This window comes from Ambystoma mexicanum, chromosome 4p (assembly GCF_040938575.1).
Source record: "Ambystoma mexicanum isolate Mex_15411 chromosome 4p, UKY_AmexF1_1, whole genome shotgun sequence".
NCBI lineage: Eukaryota > Metazoa > Chordata > Amphibia > Caudata > Ambystomatidae > Ambystoma > Ambystoma mexicanum.
This window is the reverse complement of record NC_090927.1, coordinates 53269453-53294005: the sequence shown is the minus strand read 5'-3', so window position 1 is coordinate 53294005 and position 24553 is coordinate 53269453. Positions and strand designations below refer to the sequence as shown.

Genomic DNA, 24553 nt, shown 5'->3' with positions numbered 1-24553 from the left:
TGCAGCGTGCCATGAAGAGATCACAGGCTTGCAGAGGTGTAGGGTCTGTTTGTTTGGGTTCAGATGGTGTGGTTGAATTTCCACTGCCCCCTGAGAGTAGCAGCTTGAAGGCCATTCTCCATTGACAAACAGGAGAAGAACGCAATGGATGCAATGGGGAAAGGACTTGGATGCAGGGATCGAAATTAAGATTGCATATGCAGGAGCTAAAGGCAGCTCCTGGGTATCCAGCATTAACCAGTGACTAGGAGCTATAACTGGCTAACGAGGAGCCAATACATAGCGTTCCGCGTAACTTCCACATAAGATACAAACATATAATTGTGTCCATTATGTATTACCCCTTGTTCTAATGTTTACTTGTAGACTGTCCCAAATGCACACAGGTAAATTCACATGTGTGTTTTTTCAGAACCCCTTGGCATGGGGAGCCAGAAGTAGCTCCTGATATAGCTGTTGCTGTCAAGCTAACCAGGCTCTTCTAGACTACACGCAGGAGCTAAATAGCTCCCAGATCCCCTCAATTCCAAACACTGGGATGATTTCATAAAAATCTGATACAAACTGTAAGCATACATCAAACAGCCTGGCACGATCGGTCAAATTGATGTGGAAATAGCAAACTGGGCGAACACCGTTTGTCCAAGAACCAATGGTTTGCCTCTTGTACAGATGTTACACAAGACTTTCCTAGCATGTATCTTTCTATAACACACGTGACGTCTTCCTTAACCATGGCAATACAATCTCCCAAACCAGACTCTGCTTACATGTTGCACACCATGAGCAAACTACAGACAGTAACATAACTGTGGGAGCAAAAGTGTTTTCCTTGTGCACCATTCTAAATGCAGAGTGAGCCTCTGCAATCAGGCGAGATCTGGTATTGAGCATTCTTCATGTGACCGGGACCAAGGCTGCATCCAGAGTGAAGGATGCAGCTAATCATTAACGCATACCTCTGCACAGAGGGAACACATACATCATGGCCATATCAGATTCATGTCCAGGGCCAGTAACGAAACATTCACAATATGCAGTCCAGTGAACTAATGTCATGAGCTTTTCATTCTGGATCACCAGTTTTTTGCATTTGGAGATTGCACAGACAGCAAGACTATGTATTGTGCGTTTCCACGTGTGCAAGCAGCGACTCCCTGTGGTTGAAACACTTATCGCACTGTGTGCACTTGTGAGGTTTCTCCCCAGTGTGCTTGCGGTAGTGCCTCAGGAGAGTCGCGCTGAGCCGGAAGGCCTTCTCGCAGATGCTACACTGGTAGGGCCTCTCGCCAGTGTGAATCCTTTGGTGCTGGGTGAGGGTGGAGTTGTGGCTGAAGGTTTTTCCACACACTGTGCACTTGAAGGCACGCTCACCTGTATGTGTCTTCATGTGCTGGATCAGCGAAGAGTTCTTGGTGAAAGTCTTATCACAGCTTTTGCAATTATAGTTCTGCTGCCGATTGCACCTCTGCATTTGCTGGTGCTTTATGAGACTGGACCGCTGACTGAAGAACGTGGTGCACTGGGGACACCGGAAGGGCTTCTCACCCGTATGGGTCTTCTGGTGCCTCCGTTGGTTGGAGACATTGCTGAAGCTTTTCGGACACACGGGACATGTGTAGGGTCGTTCTCCTGTGTGTACGCGCTGGTGCTTCTGCAAGTTCCTGAAGTTAATGAAGCATTTCTCACAATCTGTGCACTTAAAAGGCCGCTCCCCTGTGTGCACCCTCAGGTGATTCACAAGTGTGGCCTTCAAAGTGAAACTCTTCTCGCACTCTGTGCATTTGAACAGTTTCTCCACGCGGTGTGTGGTTAGGTGGTAAACGAGAGTGGAACTAAGCCGGAAGCTCTTTTCACACTCCGTACACTTATATGGCCTCTCACCTGTGTGAATGCGGAGATGCTGGATAAAGGAGGACTTGTGGACAAAGTTCTTGTCACATTCGCTGCATGCGTAGGGCCGCTCCCCTGTGTGTATCTGCTGGTGGCGCAGCAGGTTGGAGTTCTTACTGAAGGTCTTCTCACACTCCAGACACTTGTAGAGCGACTGTGATTCATGGCCCCCCTGAACTCTGCAAGCATGAGTCCTTGAAGAGAAGAGTTTATCGGATAATTCCCATGCCGCTGGCATTTGTCTTGCCAGGGAGCTCTCTGTATGGAGGGGATTTGTCTCAGCACCTTGGTCATTGAGAAAGGGGGGCTGTAGTGAATGGCCTGATGGGGTTCCATCCCCGGGGTCGATGGGAAAGCCTTCCCATGGGCAGCTCTGGGCCTCTGCATGGCCTGGTAAGGCAGAGGGTAGAGGCGGCCGCTCTGTCTGCAGCTCATCTGGAATCAGATCACTGGGGAGTCCTTCTGGAGACCTCACATCACTGGCTTCACTCAAAGATGCACCATCTGCCGGGTAAAACAAGAGTGCAGTTACCTTCATTTCCAACACAGGTGACTGCAGGCTTCTGAACTTTATTTATTTATAAGGAATCTTTATCACTAAACGCCAACTCACAATCAGCACCCTGGTTTTTAAGTTGGCAAGAGGTAAAGCTGAGTTTGCCATGCATTGTCCAGTTAGTGTCCACAACAGAACCCCTCACTTATTGGGTGTAGCAACATTTAGGGCCACAGCAATATAAATATGTACAGTAAACTGGTCAGTGTTACTCGGTTTGCCTCTTTACCTAGCAATGCCTGAGGGGGCTCCATGACACCATTTGGGATCACATCACAACGCCTTGACACTATAATTCCTCTGTGATTACTTATTTTTAATCCCCAGCGACCTATTACATTGTTGAGTAAATATCTTTGCCCCACAATGTAATAGTGTACAATATGAAGAGGGGATGAATGCCTGTCATAACCTTTCTTTGTACATCTGAAGAATAGGGAGCGCATCACCACCCTGCGTGTCTATATGACGTGTTATTGTACCCACTGAAGGACAGGGTGCGCATCACCAGCCTGAGTACCTGCATAACATGTGTTATTGTACCCACTGAAGATCAGGGAGCGCACCAGCACCGTGTGTGACTGTACAACATGCGTTATTGTACCTAATGAAGAACATGGATCGCATCAGCACCCTCTGTGCCTGTATAACATGCATTATTGTACCCACTGAAGGACAGGGTGCGCATCACCACCCCGAGTGCCTGCATAACATGTGTTATTGTACCCACTGAAGATCAGTGAGCGCACCAGCACCCTGTGTGACTGTATAACATGCATTATTGTACCTAATGAAGAACAGGGATCGCATCAGCACCCTCTGTGCCTGTATAAAATGTGTTATTGTACCGACTGAAGAACAGGGACCACATCACCACCCTGTGTGCCTGTATGACGTGTTATTGTACCCACTGAACAACGGGGAGCGCATCACTACCCTGTGTGCCTGTAAAACGTGTTATTGTACCTACTGAAGAGCAGGGAGGATAGCATCATCTTATGGGCTTGTATGGCTTGGGTACTGTAACCATTGGAATCATGCAAGTTGCTGTAAACTCTGTGGGACAGGAGGGCCTTCTCATCACCACTGCTGGTATGAATGACGTCATAAGCGCCAACATGTACAAACACCACCTAATTGCCAGAGCCTTTAAGATTGCATCAGCGCAACCGCTGCAAGAAGCTCCTTCTAATACCTTGAGCCTATAGGGCAGATGTACTCATACCTTTATAGGGCGCTCCTCACACCAAGACTGTTGCATTATGGGGTCCCTCAATCCCTGTACCTGCTTGAATTGCGCCAATCTCATATGTGACGGGAGCGGCTTCCCATCCCCATTAATGAACATGCTTATTCAATTCTTTGCATTATTTCCCTATTTTTTATGTTTGAAACAGTTCAATCGGCATGTGGCGCTGGTGATTCAGCAGTTGATTGAGGAAAGGGAGAGAGATGAGAAAAAAAGGAAATGAGTGGGTACATAACGCATTATTCAAAGGGAGTCCAATATCTGTGTTCCTTAGAACCAAGTGCCAAACGTGCGATCAAGTAAGGAATTCTGCGTCAGGCTTTTTGGAACAGCTACAACCGTTGGATGTGATTAGGCATTGTACGGTTCCTGGCCTGCTCGGCGAAGTACATGAACCAGAAGTGAGCCTGAGGTTGCTCAGGGTAAGCTCCCTGAAATAGTTGTATCTTTGTGGCTTTTTCCAAAGTGCAAGTGCTTTTCCTGGACTCCAGGTTGCTATCATTCCAGAGTTTGGTACTGTCAGGGCTGGAGCAGGTGTAAGGTCAGTGGAGAGGGTAGCTGCCACTGTGGCGGTTGCTGAGGCAATTTGGGAGGCCTGGAGGTATCCAACCAGCTTTTTCAGGTGTGTTCTCCATCCCTTTTGCAGGACCGAAGCCCAGGGATGGAGAACAGCCAGGAAACTACAGTTCCCAGCAGGCCGTGTGCAGCACGAGACTGCTAGAGAGAAGATCACCACACCCACAGCCACGCCCGCACATGCGCGCATGCGTGAGCCGCGCCCGAACAGCGCTGCTCGCAATACTGACAGTACGAGAGGAAAGACATGTATTCCTCGAGCTCCTGGAGGAACGCCTATGCGGGGCAGCAACCCGCCTGTAGAAATACCCCAGGCCCTGCGTACATCTACAGATAAGTAGCAGCTTGATGTTAATTACATGCAGCCGTTTTCTCTTCATAGAAGGGAGTCGCTCTCCCGGGGAATGTTAACTTACTAATTGCCCATTGCCACGAACACGGGGAGACGAGAACGGACAGCTCTGATCTATTAACCCTGCATGAAAACCGTGCCTAACTGTCTCAGCATGTACCTTGGGGGCATTCTGTTACATGCAAGCCAGGGAAGTAACCGCAGAGCACGGATTGCTTGGAAACTCATACATTAACCCATTAAGGAAAGTTCACAGGAGCAAAGCTTATCGCTCACATACACTGACTTATGCTTTGATGTTTCAGCGGCAAACAAAGCCGAGGGACGGCGCATTGGCCTAACACGAAAAGGCCAGGAGGACCCAGGACTCCTGCAGAAAACGAAGCTAAGTATTTTGGGTTCCGTTTTATAAGCGGGCACTCCCTCGCATGGGGTAATGTGAAGATCTTATTCTTTTTGCATGAAGTAAATGCAGGAACTCTGCCCTACATTCTGTAATGTGGGGATGGGAGCCAGGTGACATATCAACCTGCAAAGTTGGGTGGTGTGAGTGTGATCCTAAGCAAGTTTGTGCAGCACACAGTTGTTTACCATTTGCTGGTTAAGGGCTCCAGTACAAAGGCCCCCAATTATTGGGCACACATTGTGAATGTGAGTGAGTGTGCAAGGGCGGAGTCGTCATATTCTGGAGCAGGAGCCGAGGAGCATGTTTCTCTAATGTCCCCCTACCTATCCACTTAACTCCCCTACCCTCTTTCCGGTCATCCTAATACCCCCCTACCTATCCACTCAAGAGACCCTAACCCTCTTTCCCCAGGAGAGTTGCAGTGGCCTGTGGTTGTAATATCCCAGGTGCCAAGACCCAACGGGGAGGCAGGTGTTTGTGCTGCCTCTGCGCCATTCAAGAGAACAGGAGACCTGACAGAATTGCGAGCCCACGTATATATTGGGCGCTCAGGTAGCACAACCATGGCAGATGAAGTAACACTGCTCCAGGAATTGAAGGCCGAGTTGGCAGCAACTAGGCCGGACTACCAGAATCTGGCAGGCCAGGTTCACACCCTAACGGTTCAGAATCAGGCCCAAGAAACACCCTTACCCAGACCACCCCCACCCGCTCCTGTGTAAGTACAAGTCTCCACTGAGCCACCTTTGCCCCTGGCGGCCCCAGAGAGATACCATGGAGATCCGCAGAACTTTAATCAGTTCATCATGCAGTGCCAATTGCACTTTCTGATGAAACCTGCGATCTTTCGGACAGCCCATGTTTGTACTGCATTCATGATTTCTTACCTCACTGGGGACGCAGCTTTGTGAGCCACGCCTTTAGTCCATACAGATGACGCTTTGCTGTATAGCTGGGACATGTTCCTTGACGAGTTTGGTAAGATCTTCAATCGTAGGGCAGCGACTCTGATCAAGGACAGGGAGTTATTGACACTCAAGGAGGGAAGTAAGGATCTTGTCTCCTACGTCACTGCTTTTAACCGGCTAGCCATGGAGACGGATTGGCCCCAAGAAAAGAGAATGGCCTTGTTCTATCAAGGTTTGATAGAGGATCTAAAGGACCTCGTGGCGGCGCACGTAGACCTGCAACCCGATACCTGCTCTACAATGATTGACCTAGCCCTTAGGTTAGACCAAAGGCAGAAGGAGCGACGACAGGATCGGCGCAGATGGGAGAACAAACCAGTAGTAAGGCTTGATCAGCAAAAGACCACCAAGGCCCCAGATAGAGGGGCAGAAGAACCAATGCAGATCGGAACTGTGCAAGGGCCATTGACCAAGGAGGAGAAGGAGAGAAGAAGGAGAGACAAGTTGTGCCTTTACTGTGGTAAGGCAGGCCACTTCGTGCGAGGTGTTCCAACAAACCAGCTAAAGGAGAGCCTTCAGGAAATGCAACAGCTCGCCCGTGAGGGTGGCAGGGACGAGCGGAGCTAAAGACACCCCAAGAACACTAGCGAATGTACATCACAACCAGGCAAATCATGTTATGCTGGCAGGTACTTGCTTTGGCAGGGGAAGCGCATACCATTATCGCTAATGGTGGACTCGGGGGCCAATGGAAATGTTGTGGATGGTCAAGTGGCTCAGAGATTAGGGCTCCCACTGAGCAACAAGTCGCAGTCAGAAGAAGTCAAGTCTGGATGGCTCACCGCTGGTCTCAGGACCCATCACGCAGCAAACACAGCCCCTGCACTTAGAATGCGGACAAGCGCATCAGGAAACCATTAGCTTCGATGTTATAACAGCCCCACAGTTCGGATTCATCTTGGGGCTAACATGGTTGAAACTTCACAACCCAACCCTTGATTGGACCACAGGCGTACTACAGCTTAACTCAACCTACTGCCAAGCAAGCTGCGGAGTACCAGAAATAATTCCCCACTGTATTGGAAGGAGCACGGAAGTGGTTTTGCCCTAAGAATATAAAGAATATCAAGATGTCTTTAGCAAGGCGGCAGCCAAGACCTTACCCCCACACACTGGTCATTCGACTGCCGGATCGACTTGGAAGCGGGCGTCGTCCTACCCTGCATCCGGATATACGCACTCACTGAAGCAGAAAACAAACACTTGAAGGACTACATTGAAACCAATCTGGCAAATGGCTTTATCAGGCACTCTACGTCTGCCGTTTCTTCCCCCTTGTTTTTCATACCTAAGAAAACAGGGGACCTGAGGACCTGCATAGATTACAGGGCAATTAGCGAGAACAGTGAAAAACCGCTACCCATTACCACTGATTCCGGTATTACTAGACCAGGTGCGTGGGTCAACAATCTACACGAAGCTTGATCTACGTGGAGCCTACCACCTGGTACGAGTGAAACAAGGTGACGAATGGAAGACTGCATTCCGGACTAAGTTCGGCCTGTATGAATACCTTTGAGCTTTGTAATGCCCCTGCAGCGTTGCAGCACTTTCTAGACTAAGTATTAGGATGTATTTGCAGTCGTCTACAATCGACGATATCTCGATTTACTCGCAAAATCCAGAAGAACACGGGCCATGTAAAAGCGGTGTTAAAGAGACTACGGGAGCATCAGTTATATGCAAAACTGGAGAAGTGCGAATTCCACCAAACTACCGTAGAATTCCTTGGATTCATTTTTATCACCCCAGGGAGTCACCATGGACAAGAAAAAGTACAAGCCTCATAGACTGGCCCACACCCGGAACTGTGAAAGACATCCAATCCGTTCTGTTTCATAGACGGCTTTGCTAAGAAAGTACAACCAATCACACGGCTGTTGCGAAAAGGAGTACCGTTCAAGTGGGATGAAACGGCCGAAGCGGGCTTCAGGGCTAAGGTGTTCATTACCGCACCCATTCTGCAACATCCAGACCCGGCCAAGCCATACATTGTTAAGACTGATGCCTCTAGCTACGCTATTGGAGCCGTCTTGTTCCAACGCAACGAAAATGGATGACTGCACCTGGTCGCCTACTACTCCCGGATGCTATTACCACCTGAACAAAACTACGTGATAGCTGATAAAGAGCTGCTGGCTATCAAGGCAGCATTCGATGAGTAGCGCCACTACCTAATGGGAGCCCGACACACTGTTACGATTTATACTGATCATCACAACCTACAATTTTTGAAAGTCAGCTAAGGCCCTTAGTCCCCGGCAATTAAGATGGGCGTGCAGTTTTCGGGGTACGACTTTGTTGTAACTTATTGCCCAGGAATGGAAAATTGAAAGGCGGATATCCTCTTGCGGTATCCTGAACCAAATCCTGTCCAGTCTGGAGCAAGAATGGAAGAACCCAAGCCCATGGTAGACCCAAACCGTATTGTGGGGAGCGTAGTGGTGGACGCCGTCTTTGAAAAAATCAGGAAGGCCAAGTCGACACAAGAACTGGCATGATGGGCAACTCAGAACAAGGATCAAACCGTAAAGGATGGAGTGCCTTTCTACAAGTCAGAATTATACCTGCCCACTGTACCACTTTGTCAACAAGCCATCAGATGGTGTCACGATTCACCGTTCGTGGGCCATCCTAGAACAGTCAATACTGTGGCACTGCTTAATCACCACTTCTGGTGGCCATGCTTACACAAAGACGTTCAACAATATATCTCTGAATGTGAGATTTGCTCAAGAAATAAAACTGAACATCGAAAGCCAGCAGGTCCGTTACAGCCGCTTCCAACACCTCCTACTCTGTGGCATACAGTTTCACTAGACTTAATCACCGAGCTACCCCAGAGTCAAGGATTCACTGCCATCCTAGTTGTGGTAGACTGTCTCACCAAGATGGCACATTTCATACCGTGCAAGGGTACCCCCTCGGCCAGTATAGTGGCAGACCTATTTTTACAACATGTGCTTCGGTTGCATGGCATACCCTATTGTATTATTTCATATCGAGGACCTCAATTCACTTCACGTTTTTGGCAGGCATTCTGTAAATCAGTAGGCATTGATATACGACTTTCAACTAGTTACCAACCGGAAACTGACAAGTCAAACTGAAAGGGTAAACCAAACCCTGGAGCAATATCTCTAATGTCTAACCCAAGGTAAAGAGAACAATTAGGCAGAGGTCATTTGGTTAGCGGAACTGGCTTACAATAATGCAATTCACACATCCACTAAAACCACGCCGTTCTACAGCATGTATGGGTATCATCCTCGTTTTCAACCAGTGCCTCAAACAAACATACTAGAGGTTCCGGCAGCAGGTCAGAAAAAGAAACAGCTGACAGCTGGAAGGCATTTGGCAAACTATACAACACAATTTAAACTTCGCCAAGCAAGCCTACAAACATCAGGCAGATAAAAAAAAGAAGACCCAGTCCCCAGTACCAGGTTAGAGATAAGGTGTTGCTTTCAATGCAAAATCTTCATCTAAAGAGTTCACGCAAGTTTCATCCCCATTTCATTGGCCCTTTTCCCATCAAGTCATTAATCGTTCCCGTTGCAGTAAAGTTAACTTTACCTCCACATATGAAAATACACCCTGTGCTCCATGTTGCCCTACTCAGGGTCGCTCTTGCCTCCATGAAAACAAAAAAGACCTCCACCTGTCTTGGTAAATGGGTACCCGGAGTTTGAAGTTAGAGCCATTCTCGATTCACATCTTAGACAACACAAACTGTGGTATCTGGTGGACTGGAAAGGTTATGATCCAGAAGATAGGTCCAGGGAGCCGGCACAAAACATCCATGCTCCTCGACTCCTCTGCCTATTTCATCTTAGACAACCCTCTAAACCACAGCATGCAAGAGGGAGGAGGAGTACTGTCAGGGCTGGATCAGGTGTAGGGGCAGTGGAGAGGAATTGCCCCTGTGGTGGTTGCTGGGGGAATTTGGGAGGTCTTGAAGCATCCAACCAGCTTTTCCAGGTGTGTTCTCCATCCCTTTTGCAGGACCGAAGCCCAGGATGGAAAACAGCCCAGAAACTACAGTTCCCAGCAGGCCGTGTGTAGCATGACCCTGCTAGGGAGAAGATTGCCACACCCACAGCCACGCCCGCACAAGTGCACATGCGTGAGCCGCGCCCGATGAGCGCTGCTTGCAATACGGACAGCACGAGAGGAAAGATGTGTATTCCTGGAAGCACACCTACGCGGGGCACAAGCCTGCCTGCAGACATACCCCAGAACCCACGTACAACTACAGATAAGTAGCAGCTTGATGTTAATTACATGCAGCCATTTTCTCTTCATAGAAGGGAGTCGCTCTCCAGGGGAATGTTGACTTACTAATTGCCCATTGCTCGGAGTCACGAACACAGGGAGACATGATCGGACAGCTCTTATCTATTAACCCTGCATGAAAACCGTGCCTAACTGTCTCAGCATGTACCTTGGGGGCATTCTGTTGCATGCATGCCAGGGAAGTAACCGCAGAGCACGGATTGCTTGAAAACTCAGACATTAACCCATTAGGGAACGTTCACAGGAGCGAAGCTTATCACTCGTATACACCTACTTAAGCTTTGATCTTTCAGCAGAAAACGAAGCAGAGAGACAGCGCATTGGCCTAACAACACGAAAAGGCCAGGACCACCCAGGACTCACGCAGAAAACAAAGCTAAGTGTATTTGGGGTTCTGTTTTATAAGCAGGCACACCCTCGCATGGGGTAATGCGAGGACCTTATTCCTTTTGCATGAAGTAAATGCAGGAACTGTGCCCTACATGCTGTAATGTGGGGATGGGCACCAGGTGACATATCAACCTGCAAAGTTGGGTGGTGCGAGTGTGACCTTAAGCAAGATTGTGCAGCACACAGTTTTTTACCATTTGCTGGTTAAGGGCTCCAGTACAAAGGCGCGCGTTTTGCAAGAGTGGTTGCTGAGTGGGCTATCTTGCTGTCTCCCACGCTGTTCCAGTGTCAAGAGCGAATTCATTTTGGATTGGACTTTGCTGAAACTGGTACAACCTATATCTAAAGACTATTAAGGAACTGTTTGACTCTAACAAAGTGAATGGTGGCTTATTTATTTTATTTATTTATAGTTACTTGTGTAACCAGTTCCTGTCATTGAGGATTTCTGGGCCTTTTGTCAGCTTCCTGCCGGCCCCTTTCCCAGGAACCTCCTCATAACCACCATTTCCGCGTGTGCGTTTTGCAAGAGTGGTTGCTGAGTGGGCTGTCTTGCTGTCTCGCGTACGAGCGGACTGCGGCTGCCCGTTTGGATTCTTGTTTTTGTTTTTCCTTTTCTCCTTCTCTTCTCCCTTTTTTTTTTGATTTAACCCAAACATGACAACAACGGTTCGTAAAAAATGTTAACTAACCTCAGGTATGCCTGCAATTAATCCTGGGAAGCTATTTAATGTCGAGATGGCGGCGATTAAAATTGGCAGTAGACCGAGCCGAAAGAAACAAAATTCCCAGCGGTCAATGTCTCTCTCATCTGACATTCGCTTGTATTACACCCAGGAAATGTTATCAGGTAAAGAGAGTGCTTCTCACTCTGGTGTGTGTTTGTTTACTGAGCTCCCGTTAATGACCGCCCCAAATCAGTCACTTTGCTCTGATGTTGTGCCGGAGCGGGCAAGTAACATGGTGACTGAGGTGAATGTGAGTGGCAGTGTTGCCCTTTTGCCTGTTTCCGGTGCACCTGTGGAGCCAACTCTGTCGGGGGGGGGGGGGTGGGTGGTGTTACGATGGCTGCCGTTGACACGCCTGTGATCTCAAATGCTTCAGTTGGGGTCACGGACATAACTCTGGTGGCCGCCTGTGCTCTGGAGGGCTCTCTGCCCTGTGGGGTGCCAATGCCCCTGGCTGACTTGGGCATGCAGCCCATTTTGGAGCCTATCTGCTGTTCGGTGGCCGCCCAACATCGATTGCGTGCTGCCCATGATGTGCTTACCATGACAGGGGAAATTGATGAGGAGGCCATGGACTTTAAGAATGCTTCGGCAGGATCCATTTCCCCCTCTGCTGATGTCATGTACATATGCTCAAACACCGGGGATCTGATTCAGCTACAGCAAGATAATTTCTCAGCGATGGACAATCAATTAGCCGAATCCGGGGTAGGGGGGGACTCCTATTCAAACCTGTCATCAGACCTCTCCTGATATTCATGAAATGCCTAGCTCTAATTGTATTGAGGAATCTCCCTTATATATTGCTCCAACTCCCCGACGGACAAGGTTTGAGGAACCCAATCGGGAGTCGGATTTTTTCATAAATAAAAACTACTCTAAGCGGTTTTCTTTCCCGGAAGCTCCAGCGCTCAATAATACCCTTGGCGCCATGAATACCTTGCTACTAGCGCTAGCAAAACTTTATGAAGTTCTTGATGGTAAAGTGAACCACCAAACCTCGTTATTAGAACAATGTTGCAGAGGCCTGGCGGCCTTAACAGAATCTCCGCTCACTAGGCAGGTGGCCACCCAGGTTAATTTAGAGGCTGCCCAAGCTGGTGTATCGTCACCCCCTGATTTACATGATGCAAGAATAAGGGGTTTAATTATTGATCAAGGCCCTCACTGACCTGTTCTCCAAGATCCTAAGGATGTTGTATGTATCCAAGTGTGTGCTTTGAGTGATACAGGATGCAAGGAAAGAATGTGTGTTGTCCATCATGATGGTTGCAATCAACAACGATCGTTGATTGCCGACCCTGTAATCCATGTACGTAATATCATAGATACTGAACAACAAAACATATAAGTACTGATAAAAAATTCTGACACTAACATTGATGTACGAGCCCAGGAGAGGTTGGCCGGATCTACTACAGCACCGTCTAGCTATTCACTCTTTTCCGCTAAACCTATTAGGATAAATGCTGGTAAAATTACGGCTGTAGTTACTGATCCAGCACAACCATACCTAGGAAATTTACAAAGGGGCGGGTTACCAGACCACGTGCCTCAGGGAGAAAGTTCATCAAGGCCCAATCCTGACGTGAATTAATCACTAATGCGGAAAAAGTTGAGCCGGTGACATTATGTCCCAAGCAGCCCATACAAACGTTTATGCCGTATGGGCCGCTGGATGATTTGGTCACTCTCTCAGGTGGCGTAGGTCTCCCAGATTTTGGACAGAGTCACAATTCTCAACAAACTTCAAATAGTTCTGACTCTGGAGCCATTGAAAATAATAGCACCAGACCTTGTAAGGAGAGCCCTAATGATACATAGACTGGGTTGTCCACAGGAGTGAGTGACAGGTGTTTGAGCCAATTGGCTATGGCGGAACTCGGAGAGGAAATTAGAACCTCCACTAAGTCTTATATGTCTCACATTCCTGGGGTGCTACCTGATTCAATGGGCTATGAAGGTTCCTTGATGATACAGGGTGCTGGTGTGGGAACAGACACTACTGTATTGGGAAATGTAAAAACAGTAATTACTGGGGAGAGTCACATCCAAGCTGTTCCAAGTTATAATCCGTGTCCTGCGCCTAGATTGCAGGCTGATTCGCCTTCAGCCATGCCCCTCCAATCAGTAACTATATCAAGAGTCCCTTTGCATCAACAGCATAACATCACGCACGTTTATGCTCAGCTGCTTCGGCCCAAAAATCCTGATCAGATCCCAATGGCACAGGATCTCCGAGATATTATAAAATCCTCAATCGCTGCATATATTGATGAGACAAGTCAGTGCTCTTGAGAGACTGGAAGAAATCAAATACAGCGATATCCTGATGTGAGCTAGCTACAGAAGGGGCCGGCTCAGTTGGCTAACCGAATAGGATTAGAAAACGGTATACCATCCAGATCTAGTTTTCCGGCTACTACCCAAAGCACCAATATTAATTTTATGGATAGCAACAAGCAGCACCCAAATTCAAATCTCACTGTTTGGTGATCAGATGTCACGAAGATCCCAAACCCAAATATGTACTAAATCGGGCAAGCATTCTGAACATATGCAGTGAAATCCCGTCCTTGACAGCCTTATCATCAACAGATGTTAATCTGGTTGAATTTACCAATATAAATGATCCATCTGAGGCTAGAATTCATCTTCAATCTGCAATTGTGATGAATATTTTGTGGCAATCTAAAGCAGCCTTATATGAACTGGGGTTTTATTTATTTCAAGATCCACTCATCGCAAGTAATGTGTGGGGAAAAACACAAATCAAGATATACCAATCTAATAAGAACAGGGAATTACATCAGTTCGTCAACTTTGCTCCAAAAAAGACGACATCACAGAAATCCAACCCAAGATCGTAACATAATGCCATTGACAGCATAGGCAGTTTACTCTCGTGGAATACTAGCGGGCATAAGCACTTATTTGACCTTGCAAACAAAGATCTGGCAAACTATGATCTCATAGCCTTCCAGGAAACCTGGCTTACTGAATGCCCAATCTGGGCAACCCACACCATTGTAATAACACCGGCCATCCAAAATAGAAGGGGTCGACCTAGTGGTGGACTTTTATTAGCAATCAGTAAAGCTTCAGGATTTGAGAGCGAGAAACTAATCACCCCATCTATGTATTTCCAGATTGTAAGACTGCACAGAAACAATGAGATCTTGGTAATAGTCAACATTTATTGGAGCAAAGGTAATGTTTTTTTTTTTTTTTAAAGTTTTTTATTGATTTTTCAACGCAAACAACAATACAAACCAAACAGCAGTGCAATAAACAATATTCCAATAAACATATAACCATTAGTGCGCACTACTCCCCTGATCCCTCCCCCCTCGCGAGCCATTTTCCATGTCTTGTTCCGCTTCTGTTGCACATGAGCGGGCATCGTCATCATCTGGATTTCCCAAAACCCCTGTCCAGAATGTGCAGGATATCAATGTCTTCCATGCCATCAAAGAGCCCAGTTCCTCCTCCCAAGACATACAACTCGCCTCTTGCCACACCGCTGTCTCAGCATCCGCCCATTTCTGTAGGTCATTCCACCACACCTCAACCCGTGGCTTGCTACATTTTTTCCAGCCCATGGCTATTCGTCGTTTGGCCAGCACATACGCTAGGTCTTTCAGTTTGCTTACATGTTTCTGCTGCCGAGGTCTGGGAAACCCACCCAGAAGGCATGCCCAGGCGGTGTCTATGGCAAACGTGACCCCTCTCTCTCTCAGCTTGCGCGCCGCCTCCCTCCAGAACCCCTCAATCACTGGGCACGCCCAAAACATATGCGTCATGTCCGCATTTTCTTCGTCGCATTTGGGGCACGCCTGTCTGCCTGCATTCCGAAATTTGGATATCCTCAGAGGGGTCATGTACGCTCTGTGCGTGACGTACAGTTGTATTTGCTGCAGTCTGGCATTTCGAGACACTTTCCTGTGGTACCCCAAAGCCCGTTCCCACATCCCATCTCCCATTTCGATCCCCACCTCACTCTCCCATTCCAATCGTAGGCATGTCAGTTCCTTCCCGACTTTCGACATCACCATCTCATACAGCCTAGAAATTTCATGTCCCCCTTCCGTTGTATCATATATCCCCGCCATCGTAACCTCCGATTCGTCTGCCATGATATTCTCAGGCCACAGTTCCCGAATTTTCTTCCCCAATCTGTGGTATGTAACATATTGGCCTTCGTGCAATCCAATCTCCTCGCTAAGTTCCACAAACCCCTTAATAGCACCCTCCTGCCACACATCGCCCAATGTCACCAACCCCACCGATTCCCAGTAGTTCCTAATAATCTCCCTCAGCTGTCCATCCACCCCCGCAAGGGCAACCAGTGGAATCTGCGGAGAACACGGAAGTGGGTCACCCATCATTGTACATGCCCGTCTCCACACCTTCCACCCCAGCTTCACCATCGCCGGGTACCTTCTCGTGACAGCCTCGGGCAACCAAATGACCTCCTTTAAGAAAAATGGGGCACAATCTTGCCCGAATAGTCTGAGTTCTGGGGTCTCTTCGTCGGACAGCCATTTAGACACAAACTGTAGTTGGCTCGCTATGTAATACGCCTCAAAGTTTGGGAGTTTGACTCCCCCCTTTTCATGAAAGTTCTGTAACTTCCAGAGCGCTACTCTGTTACGAGTACCATGCCACAGAAACTCTCTGCAAACCCCATCTATTTTAGTGAAAAAACCCTTAGGGATCATGTATGGGATGTTGCTAAAGTAATGTAGCAGCCTAGGCAGAACTACCATCTTGATCATCGCCCCACGCCCCATCATCGCTAGGGGCAACTTCTGCCAAAAGCTCATACATGCGCGTATCTTCTCAACAGCCATCTCTGTGTTGCGCTTGTATTCTTCCTCCACCGTGTGGTAGATGTCTATTCCCAGGTAACGGAATGTATTGACTGACCAGGGCACCTGGAGCACCGGCAGCCGCTCCGTGGGAACACCCCTATAGCAGCCCAACGGGAAAATGTACGATTTCTGGGGGTTGACCGCTATGCCCGACAACCTCGCATATCTCCCCATCACGTCCAGGATATATTGTAAATTCTCCTCCGGATGACTCAGGTACAATAACAAGTCATCCGCATACAGGGATATCAGATGGTTTTCTCCCCCCACCTCAATGCCCACGATATCATACTGCTGCCGTAAGTACAGTGCCAGAGGCTCCAGGGCCAAGATATACAACATCGGGGACCAAGGACACCCCTGTCTGGTGCCTCTACTAAGCTGCCATCTCTCGGATATAATCATGCCCGTCCGAACTCTAGCCAGCGGAGCGCTGTACAGCAGCTCCGCCCATCTAATATATCCTGGTCCCAGTCCGTATTCTCTCAAGGCCGCCAGCAGCCACTTCCAATTAACCGAGTCGAAGGCTTTAACAGCGTCCAACGACACTATCGCCATTTCCCCATCACTGTTAGATCCCATTTCAATCACCCGGTGGAGTCGTCTATGGTTTTGGGCAATGTTTCTCCCCGGGACATATCCCGTTTGGTCCGGGTGTACCAGTTTGCCTATCACCCTCCGCAGTCTGTTGGCCAGGACAGCCGTTAGTATTTTGCTGTCCTGATTCAGCATAGATATTGGTCTGTATGACCCACAACTATGCCCGGGTTTATTAGGCTTAGGGAGCGGTATAATAATCGCTTCCCTGAGCGATTCCGGCAACCTCCCCTTCTCGAACGCCTCATTAAGCATATCAAGCACCGGGGGGAGTACTTCCGCTCCAAAAGTTTTATAAAATTCACTGGGCAGGCCGTCCGTTCCTGGGGTCTTGCTAGTGGGTAGCTGCCTGACGACCGCCTCCAACTCCCCTAGTGTTATTGGGGCATCTAGTTCCTCTCTTTCCTCCGTGCTTATCCTGGGCAGCCCGAAATCTTGCAGGGTCTCCACCATTTCCTCCCGGTCGCCGCCGCCCGGATCCCCATACAATGCTTTATAGTAATTTACGAATTCCTCATTGACACCCTCCTGGGTATCTATCTGCTCCCCATCCTCTCTAGTTATTGTCCTAATCGGGGGCCTCGGGGTTTCTCTTTTATATAACCATGCCAAAAGACGACCCGTTTTATCTCCTCCCGCATGTTGCCTTTCAATATACTTTTTGTAATTTAGATTACAGAGCCTCCCCCAATGTTCTGTACACTGCTGCTGCAGTTTAAGCACCAGTTCGTTATCTATATGCTCGCTCTTCAGCACCTTTTCCAGCTCTCTCTCCGCCTTCTGTAAATCGACCAGGGCCCCATTCTGCAAACCTTTCGATTTAGCAATCGCCACCCCTCGTATCACAACCTTAAAGGCCTCCCACAGAGTTCCCGCCGAGTCAACGCTGCCAGTGTTGGTATCGAAATAGCTAACTATTTCCTCCCGCATGTCTTCCCTAAAAGCCTGGTCTTTAAGCGCCTCTGCGCGCAGGCGCCACGTCGGGATCCGCGCTCTGGGGCGGCCATATTGCCATCCCACCACCATAGGCGAGTGGTCCGAGAGGACCCTCGCTCTATATTCCGCACTAGACACATCCCCCAAGACGTCCGACGTGGCAAAGATATAGTCTAGCCTAGTGTGCAACCGCTGCGGGGCCGAGTAATGCGAGTACTGTCTCTCATTGGGGTGCTTGGTCCTCCACACGTCATCGAGCTCAAAGTCCCGCAGCAGCGTCCGCAGCACCCGGGCTGCCGGGGCGGGCCTAATCACCTTATCGTCGGATCTGTCCATCCCTGGGTCCAACACACAGTTAAAATCCCCTCCCCAGAACACCGCACTCCCCACACACCAACTCAAGTTGGTACTCATGGTCCGGAGGTACTCTGCCGTGCCCTGGTTCGGGGCATACGTGTTCACTACACACATCTCTCTGTTCTCGACTACCCCTCTCACCATAGCCAGACGCCCCTCAGTATCCACACGTTCCTGCTGCAGTTGAAACGGGACATGCGGCGCCACCCAGATCAGCACGCCTCTAGCATAAGCTGAGTACGCGGATCCTACCACCGTTCCACCCCACTTTTTCTTCACCAGCTCTAATTTGTCTCGGGTCAAATGCGTCTCTTGCAGTAATGCGACGTCTATCTTTTGTCGCCTCAAGTACAACATAACTTTATTCCGTTTAAGATAGCTATTGAGGCCCCTGACGTTCCATGTCAACAATTTTAGCTCCCCCATGATGTACTGATATCCTGCACTCTTCCCCCCGACCATCCCTGCTCGTTCATGCTATCCAGAAGTCTCATCCAAAATCTTCCCTCAGGGCTCGCGATCCCGTTCAAACCTCCCAACACTATGTACACCCCAACTGCCCCCACACCCCCCATTCCCCCTGCCCATCCCCTCCCCCCCAACTCCCTCCCCAACTGTTGCCCAGCTCCGTCCCGGAAACTCAGGCCCCCCCACATCTAGTTCCGGCTGTTACACACAGAGCCCAGTAGGGTAAAGTCGCCCTAGCGGCCACTTAACTAAGAAATACTAAACGGGGGTGAATGGACCAGCCCTGAAAGGTTCCCATGTACGACAACAATTACAGTGCAAACAGTGCATTTAACATCCAGTTCCAGGCCCGACCTCCCCAGGCCATAGCAATAACTATAGTCAAGTCCCATAGTCTCCGGCAACACCCTCTCACGTCGTAGAGCACTTATCTCTCATTGCCACCTTCATCCGCCCGGACCTCCGACTCCTGGGGGCTGCCCTGCATGTCCAGCCAACCCATGGCTTCCTCCGGTGACTCAAAAAACAGGGATCTATTATTGTGGATCACCTTTAATTTGGCCGGGTAGAGGAGCATATATTTCTTCCCTGCCTCTCTCAATCTTCTCTTGACCGCCCCGAAGTTCATCCGACTCCTCTGCACCATCATGGTGTAGTCTGGGTAGGCCGTTATAGTGGCCTCCCCCCTTTTGATGGTTCCTCCTTTACGAAAATGCTCCAAAATCCTTTCCCGGTCACGGTAGTTGAGGATTTTGGCTATCATTGGCCTGGGCGGACCGCCCGGTGGAGGCCTCCTAGCCAATGCTCTATGTGCTCGCTCCACCGCAAAACCCTGCGACAGCGCACCCCCGGTGATCTCTTGGAGCAACATATTTTCAATGAAGTCTGTGGGGTTATGACCCTCCAATCCTTCCGGGATGCCCACAACACGGATATTGTTCCTTCGGGCGCGCCCCTCCGCTTCTTCGGCCCTGTTCTCCAAGTTGCGTACTTTCTGTTCCAAAATATGCAGGTCGGCCTTGTGTGAGGCACAATCTGCCGTGTTGGCGCTGCCCTCCTTTTCCAGACTCTCTGTGCGCTCCGATAGGGCCTTCACATCCTGTCGAAGTAGGTTCACCTCCTCCCGAACCTCTCCGACTTTGAGGTCGAGCGCTGTTTTCAGGTCCGCCACCACCATTTCAAGCTTGGCCTCCCAAGCGCTTTTCAAGTCCGCTTTCAGTTCAGCGAGAGCAGCCAGCACGTCCTGGTTGGGGCTAGCCGCGGCCATGGGTGGCTTCTCCTTGGTCCGAGCACTCTCTGGGCCCGTCGGTGTCTTGGTAAACTCGTCCAATGTGGGCTGTTTTGCTCTCTGTCTGACGGCCTTATTCGCCATTCCTCAGCCACTGTAAGCCGTGGGCCCGTACACGCGACCCCGTCGTAGGATCAGCCCCTATCCGAGTGTCCCCCAAAGGTCAGGGCCAAAGCACGTAGTCCGTTGCACCAGTCAGCTCAGGCGGGTCCTAGTGCCGACCGCCGACCGTCGCCGACCGATTCCCAGGCCCGCGTTAGGTCATCGGTGCCCACAGAGACGCGCTGACGCTCTCCCAAAAGCTTATCTGTATCTCCACGGCCTGCACCGCCCACGTCGCCGCCGATCACCGCGAGGGTGTTCCTTTCAACGCGTTTGTGTCCCCTCCATTGTCCGGTGTGGCCGCCATTTTCACTCCGTCCGGTCCGCGACTCCAGGAACTTCGATGGCATTTATCTACCGTTGCCGGGCTTGTGGAGGTTTCAGCTCTTCCATAGTTGTGCAGCTCACATTCATGGACAGGTGCTCTCGTTTCTGGCCTGCGGGAGTTAGTGCCAATGCACTATTGCACAGGATAAATGTAGGATCTCCGGGAGCTCTCCCAAGAGCGCGTCCTCTCACATGGCTTCCAAGCCACGCCCCCGGAGCAAAGGTAATGTTAGTTCAGATTCCTTTTTCCGGTCTCTGAATTCGATACTTGACTACTTGACCCTAGAGCGAAATATTTGTCACACTATAATACTAGGGGCTTTAAATCTCCATTTGATATCACAAGGTGCACAAGAACGGACTATTGACAAACTTACTTGGTTAAACATCATGGATGAGAGAGAGTTTGCTATGTTGATTGGTACAATTGTGGGGGATGTTCCTGCTCATTTAACTTGGAGTCGGGGGTCTCAGCAAGCGATCCTTGACTATGTCTTTGTTCATAAGAACTTTTTAAATAATGTACAATCTCTGCAAGTGGCTAAAACCAATCATAACAAACTTGCTATGTACTATCTGAGACACCAAGGTATAACTTCGCCCATGCTTGAGGTGTATGTACATCTGAATCTCGTAAATAACAGTGGCACACAAGTGAGATGGAACGTGAACAGACTAGAACAGTCATCATGCGCTCCTTGAGTCATCAGGGTCAACCAATTGTTACGTTGCGGTGATGCAATTGTTCAAGCAGCTAAAAATGCCAGACTTGAGCGTCCAACACAAACATTGTCACCCCTTTGATTCCACATTACAGTGCAGGAAAGCGGAACTACGTAGAAATGTACGCAAACAACTTAAGGCCTCCTATAGAACATGGCTAAAGGGTCAGCGATCCTTGCGCTATCAACGCAATGGGGAGATTATGTTGTGTCATATTCTTAAGAAGTCCACTAGTGGCATATGGGCATGCTTGAACGAGGCTACACATAAAACCCAGGATGCTGTCCAGATAAATGCCATCCCGAATGCGATCTGGAAGGACTATTGTGGCATGCTCTACTCCTCGCCATTTCCAAATCTGATCCCAAATACAAGTACTTCAGGCAGGTCCCATCACTTCATTATCGCCATCGATGATATCCAGTTGTGTATTAGAAATTTGAGTCGATCTAGGGCAGTAGGTCCGGATGGTCTTCATAATGGCACACTCAAAGATCATCCAAATGAATGGGCAAGAATCCTCTATCAGATATTTAATAAAATACTCATGACAGGTGTTATACCTGATTCGTGGAGGAAGTCCATCATCATTCCCATCTTAAAAAAAGGAAATTGCGATGATCCAACTGCCTACCGCCCAATAGCGCTTCTGGACTGCCCGGGGAAATTTGTGCACGTTTAGTGTTGAATGAATTTAACAGTTGGCTGGATGAAAACATGTTTCGTGATATGTTTCAGACTGGGTTTTTGCCAGGTAATGGGACGGCTGCAAACACTATTACTCTCATGAGTAGCGTCCAGAAGGCATCCGAACAACAGCAGCCTCTCTATACAGCTTTCATAGATTTTAAGCTGTACCTTGTGAGCTCCTTTTAAAAAAAATTGATGGATAAGAAATGCCCATGGTTCATTGTTAAATGGCTTATTGACTTACACACAGATACCTCTATCCAAATTAAATTATCCAGCAACGGTCTTATCTGATCCAATCAAGACCGCGTGTGGGTTAAAACAAGGTTGTCTGTTGGCATCAGCATTATTTACTTTCTTTATTTCAGACATTGGTATAAATTTCGAAAAAATTGTGACAGATTCACCAAAGATTAATGGGGTCAATGTAAAATACCTGCTTTATGCTGACGATATGGTGCTTTTCCCAAAGACTCCCAAGGGGTTACATGCACTTTTGTGTGCCCTGGATGCATATACTAAGAAAAACTGCATAACCTTTAACCTAACAAAACAAAGATAATGCAATTCGGTAAAAACAAACAGCGGAATGCCATATATAGATGGCCTCTACAAAACGTTAACCTTATTTCAGTTTCCTCCTATATTTACTTGGGAGTCTATGTAAGTATTTCAACAAACAAGCACGTTAATCACCAGCATTTAAAGCAGCGATTAATGACCGCCATGTTGCAAAGTAGATTGATTAGGAGCAAGTACTGAACATTTTCAATAACCCCATTATTGGTCTATTATAGACAGACATTTATTCCAGTAATTCTGTATGGCACGGAGGCTGTCTTGGGTAAATGGTATCAATATTGGCCAATAATAGAGGGTTGTTACTGGAAACGTGCCTTAAACCTTCCATTGTCAGAACCCATTTGCATCCTAAGACATGAGCTAGGACTTCTATCTCTCTATTCAATCTATAAGTGGAAGCTATGCTCCTTATATCGTACGTGTATAATGAGTGTCAATCAGCCTGGCCTGCTAGGACTTATAGCATTATATCTTTTAAGATCTGACAATGCCTTTGCAGTATGCTGAAGTAAGGCCGAAAAAATCATCACCAATATCGGCTTTTCTTTGGCATTACTACTAGGAAATCCTGATAAGGCGATAAAACGGATTTGGGAAGTTATTTAATCATGTTCCCACATTCCAGACAACGGTATGATTACCTAAGATTTCAACTCAATATCTGGCCCACAAAGGAAATTCTGTGTGCCCGCAGAATTATACCAAAAAATGATGCCCAGTGCCGGTTTTGTCATCTTGCAATAGAAACAAGGCAACATTTATGCGTTGAATGCCCTATGTTGCGAATGAAAAGAATTGCATATTTTGAACACCTGTTTTCTGGGTACATGACTGTGTCGCAAACACGTTGTTGGAATCTACTATTTCATAGTCACCTAAAAATCGTCAGATATGCAATATTGAATTTTCTTTATAGCCTGGGGCTTCAAGGCAAAGTGAGTACATCAAGTAGTCTATAAGGAGCTCACTAGATAAGTTTTAGGTTATACATTTGTTACTCATATTTCTTTCTTTTCTTTTAAATAATTGCCTTTTTTAATTATGAATATGTATATTTAAATTCACAGTTGATCATGCAACATTTTGTATATGCATATGATATTTGTTTTCATTTTCTCTCTCTGTATTGTAAGATTTTATGTTGAAAAATCAAGGTTTACTTGATTAAATCAACTTTGAATAAAAAAATTAAAAAAACAAAGGCCCCCAATTATTGGGCACACATTGTGAATGTGAGTGAGTGTGCAAGGGCAGAGTCAACATATTCTGGAGCCGGAGCAGGCGACGAGGAGCATGTTTCCCTAATGTCCCCCTACCTATCCACTTAACTCCCCCCTAACCCTCTTTCCGGTCATCCTAATAAGCCCCTACCCATCCACTCAACGGACCCTAATCCTCTTTCCCCCAGAGGGCTGCGGTGGCCTGTGGTTGTAATATCCCAGGTGCCAAGACCCAACGGGGAGGCAGGTGTTAGTGCTGCCTCTGCGCCATTCAAGAGAACAGGAGACCCGACAGGGATTAATCACCAGCAAGATCTCTGAGTGCACAAAGTACGTATAGAAAGATGGCCAACCTAGTGTGGATTATATAGACCATGTACTGAACCGCGCGGAAGTGCAGAATTCTACAGAGCATGTCTAGACATGCAGTTGGGTGTTTGTGTTCCTCCTGTAGTACCTGGGTTCAGAAGATCCCAGGTTCTTCACTGTATCCTCTGGTGGGAGTAGAGGGTGGATCGACAGATTATGGACAGATGAAAGGCACATACAAAGGCCCAGCTATGCTGCCGAGCAGCATTTGCGATTTTCTTCTCTTAAAGCAGAGGCAGCAAAAAGCCACCCCATATCAAATGGGTTGTCGGTCACTCATTGATATTTTGGTTGCTGTCCAGTCATATCAACAACTATAAGTCACCTACATACCAGTGAATGAGGGTCTTGAATGGGTCCATGATAGTGGATAGTTGCCTCAAACATACATTGAGCAACCATGGGGAAAATGCGGACCCTTGTGGGATTCTGCAGGTTCAGCAATAAGATTTGGAGCGAAACTGGACCACGGACACTTGGGAGCATCCATGTTTGAGAAAGGATGCCAACTAGGCCAGGGTTAAACTGGAGAGGCCCATGAAGTGCTCAGCATGGTGTAGGAGATATCATGGCTCACTGAGCCAAAGAGGACAGTCTATGAGAATC

The 24553-nt window shown here is 48.1% G+C and overlaps 1 protein-coding gene across 4 annotated transcripts in view; it reads right to left on the bottom strand.

Moving 5' to 3' along the window:
- LOC138452983 (zinc finger protein 436-like) overlaps nucleotides 1-24553 on the bottom strand; it is a 284744-nt gene that overhangs the window by 76632 nt on the left and 183559 nt on the right. Inside the window, exon 7 of one of the 4 annotated variants that reach the window (XM_069605358.1) lies at nucleotides 586-2397. The exons of the other annotated variants lie outside the window; for them this stretch is intronic. Within the exon in view, the coding sequence (XP_069461459.1) occupies nucleotides 1118-2397 (1280 nt within the window). The 3' untranslated portion in view covers nucleotides 586-1117. Of the gene's footprint in view, nucleotides 1-585; nucleotides 2398-24553 lie in introns of those variants that run through there. 4 annotated transcript variants of the gene reach the window in all.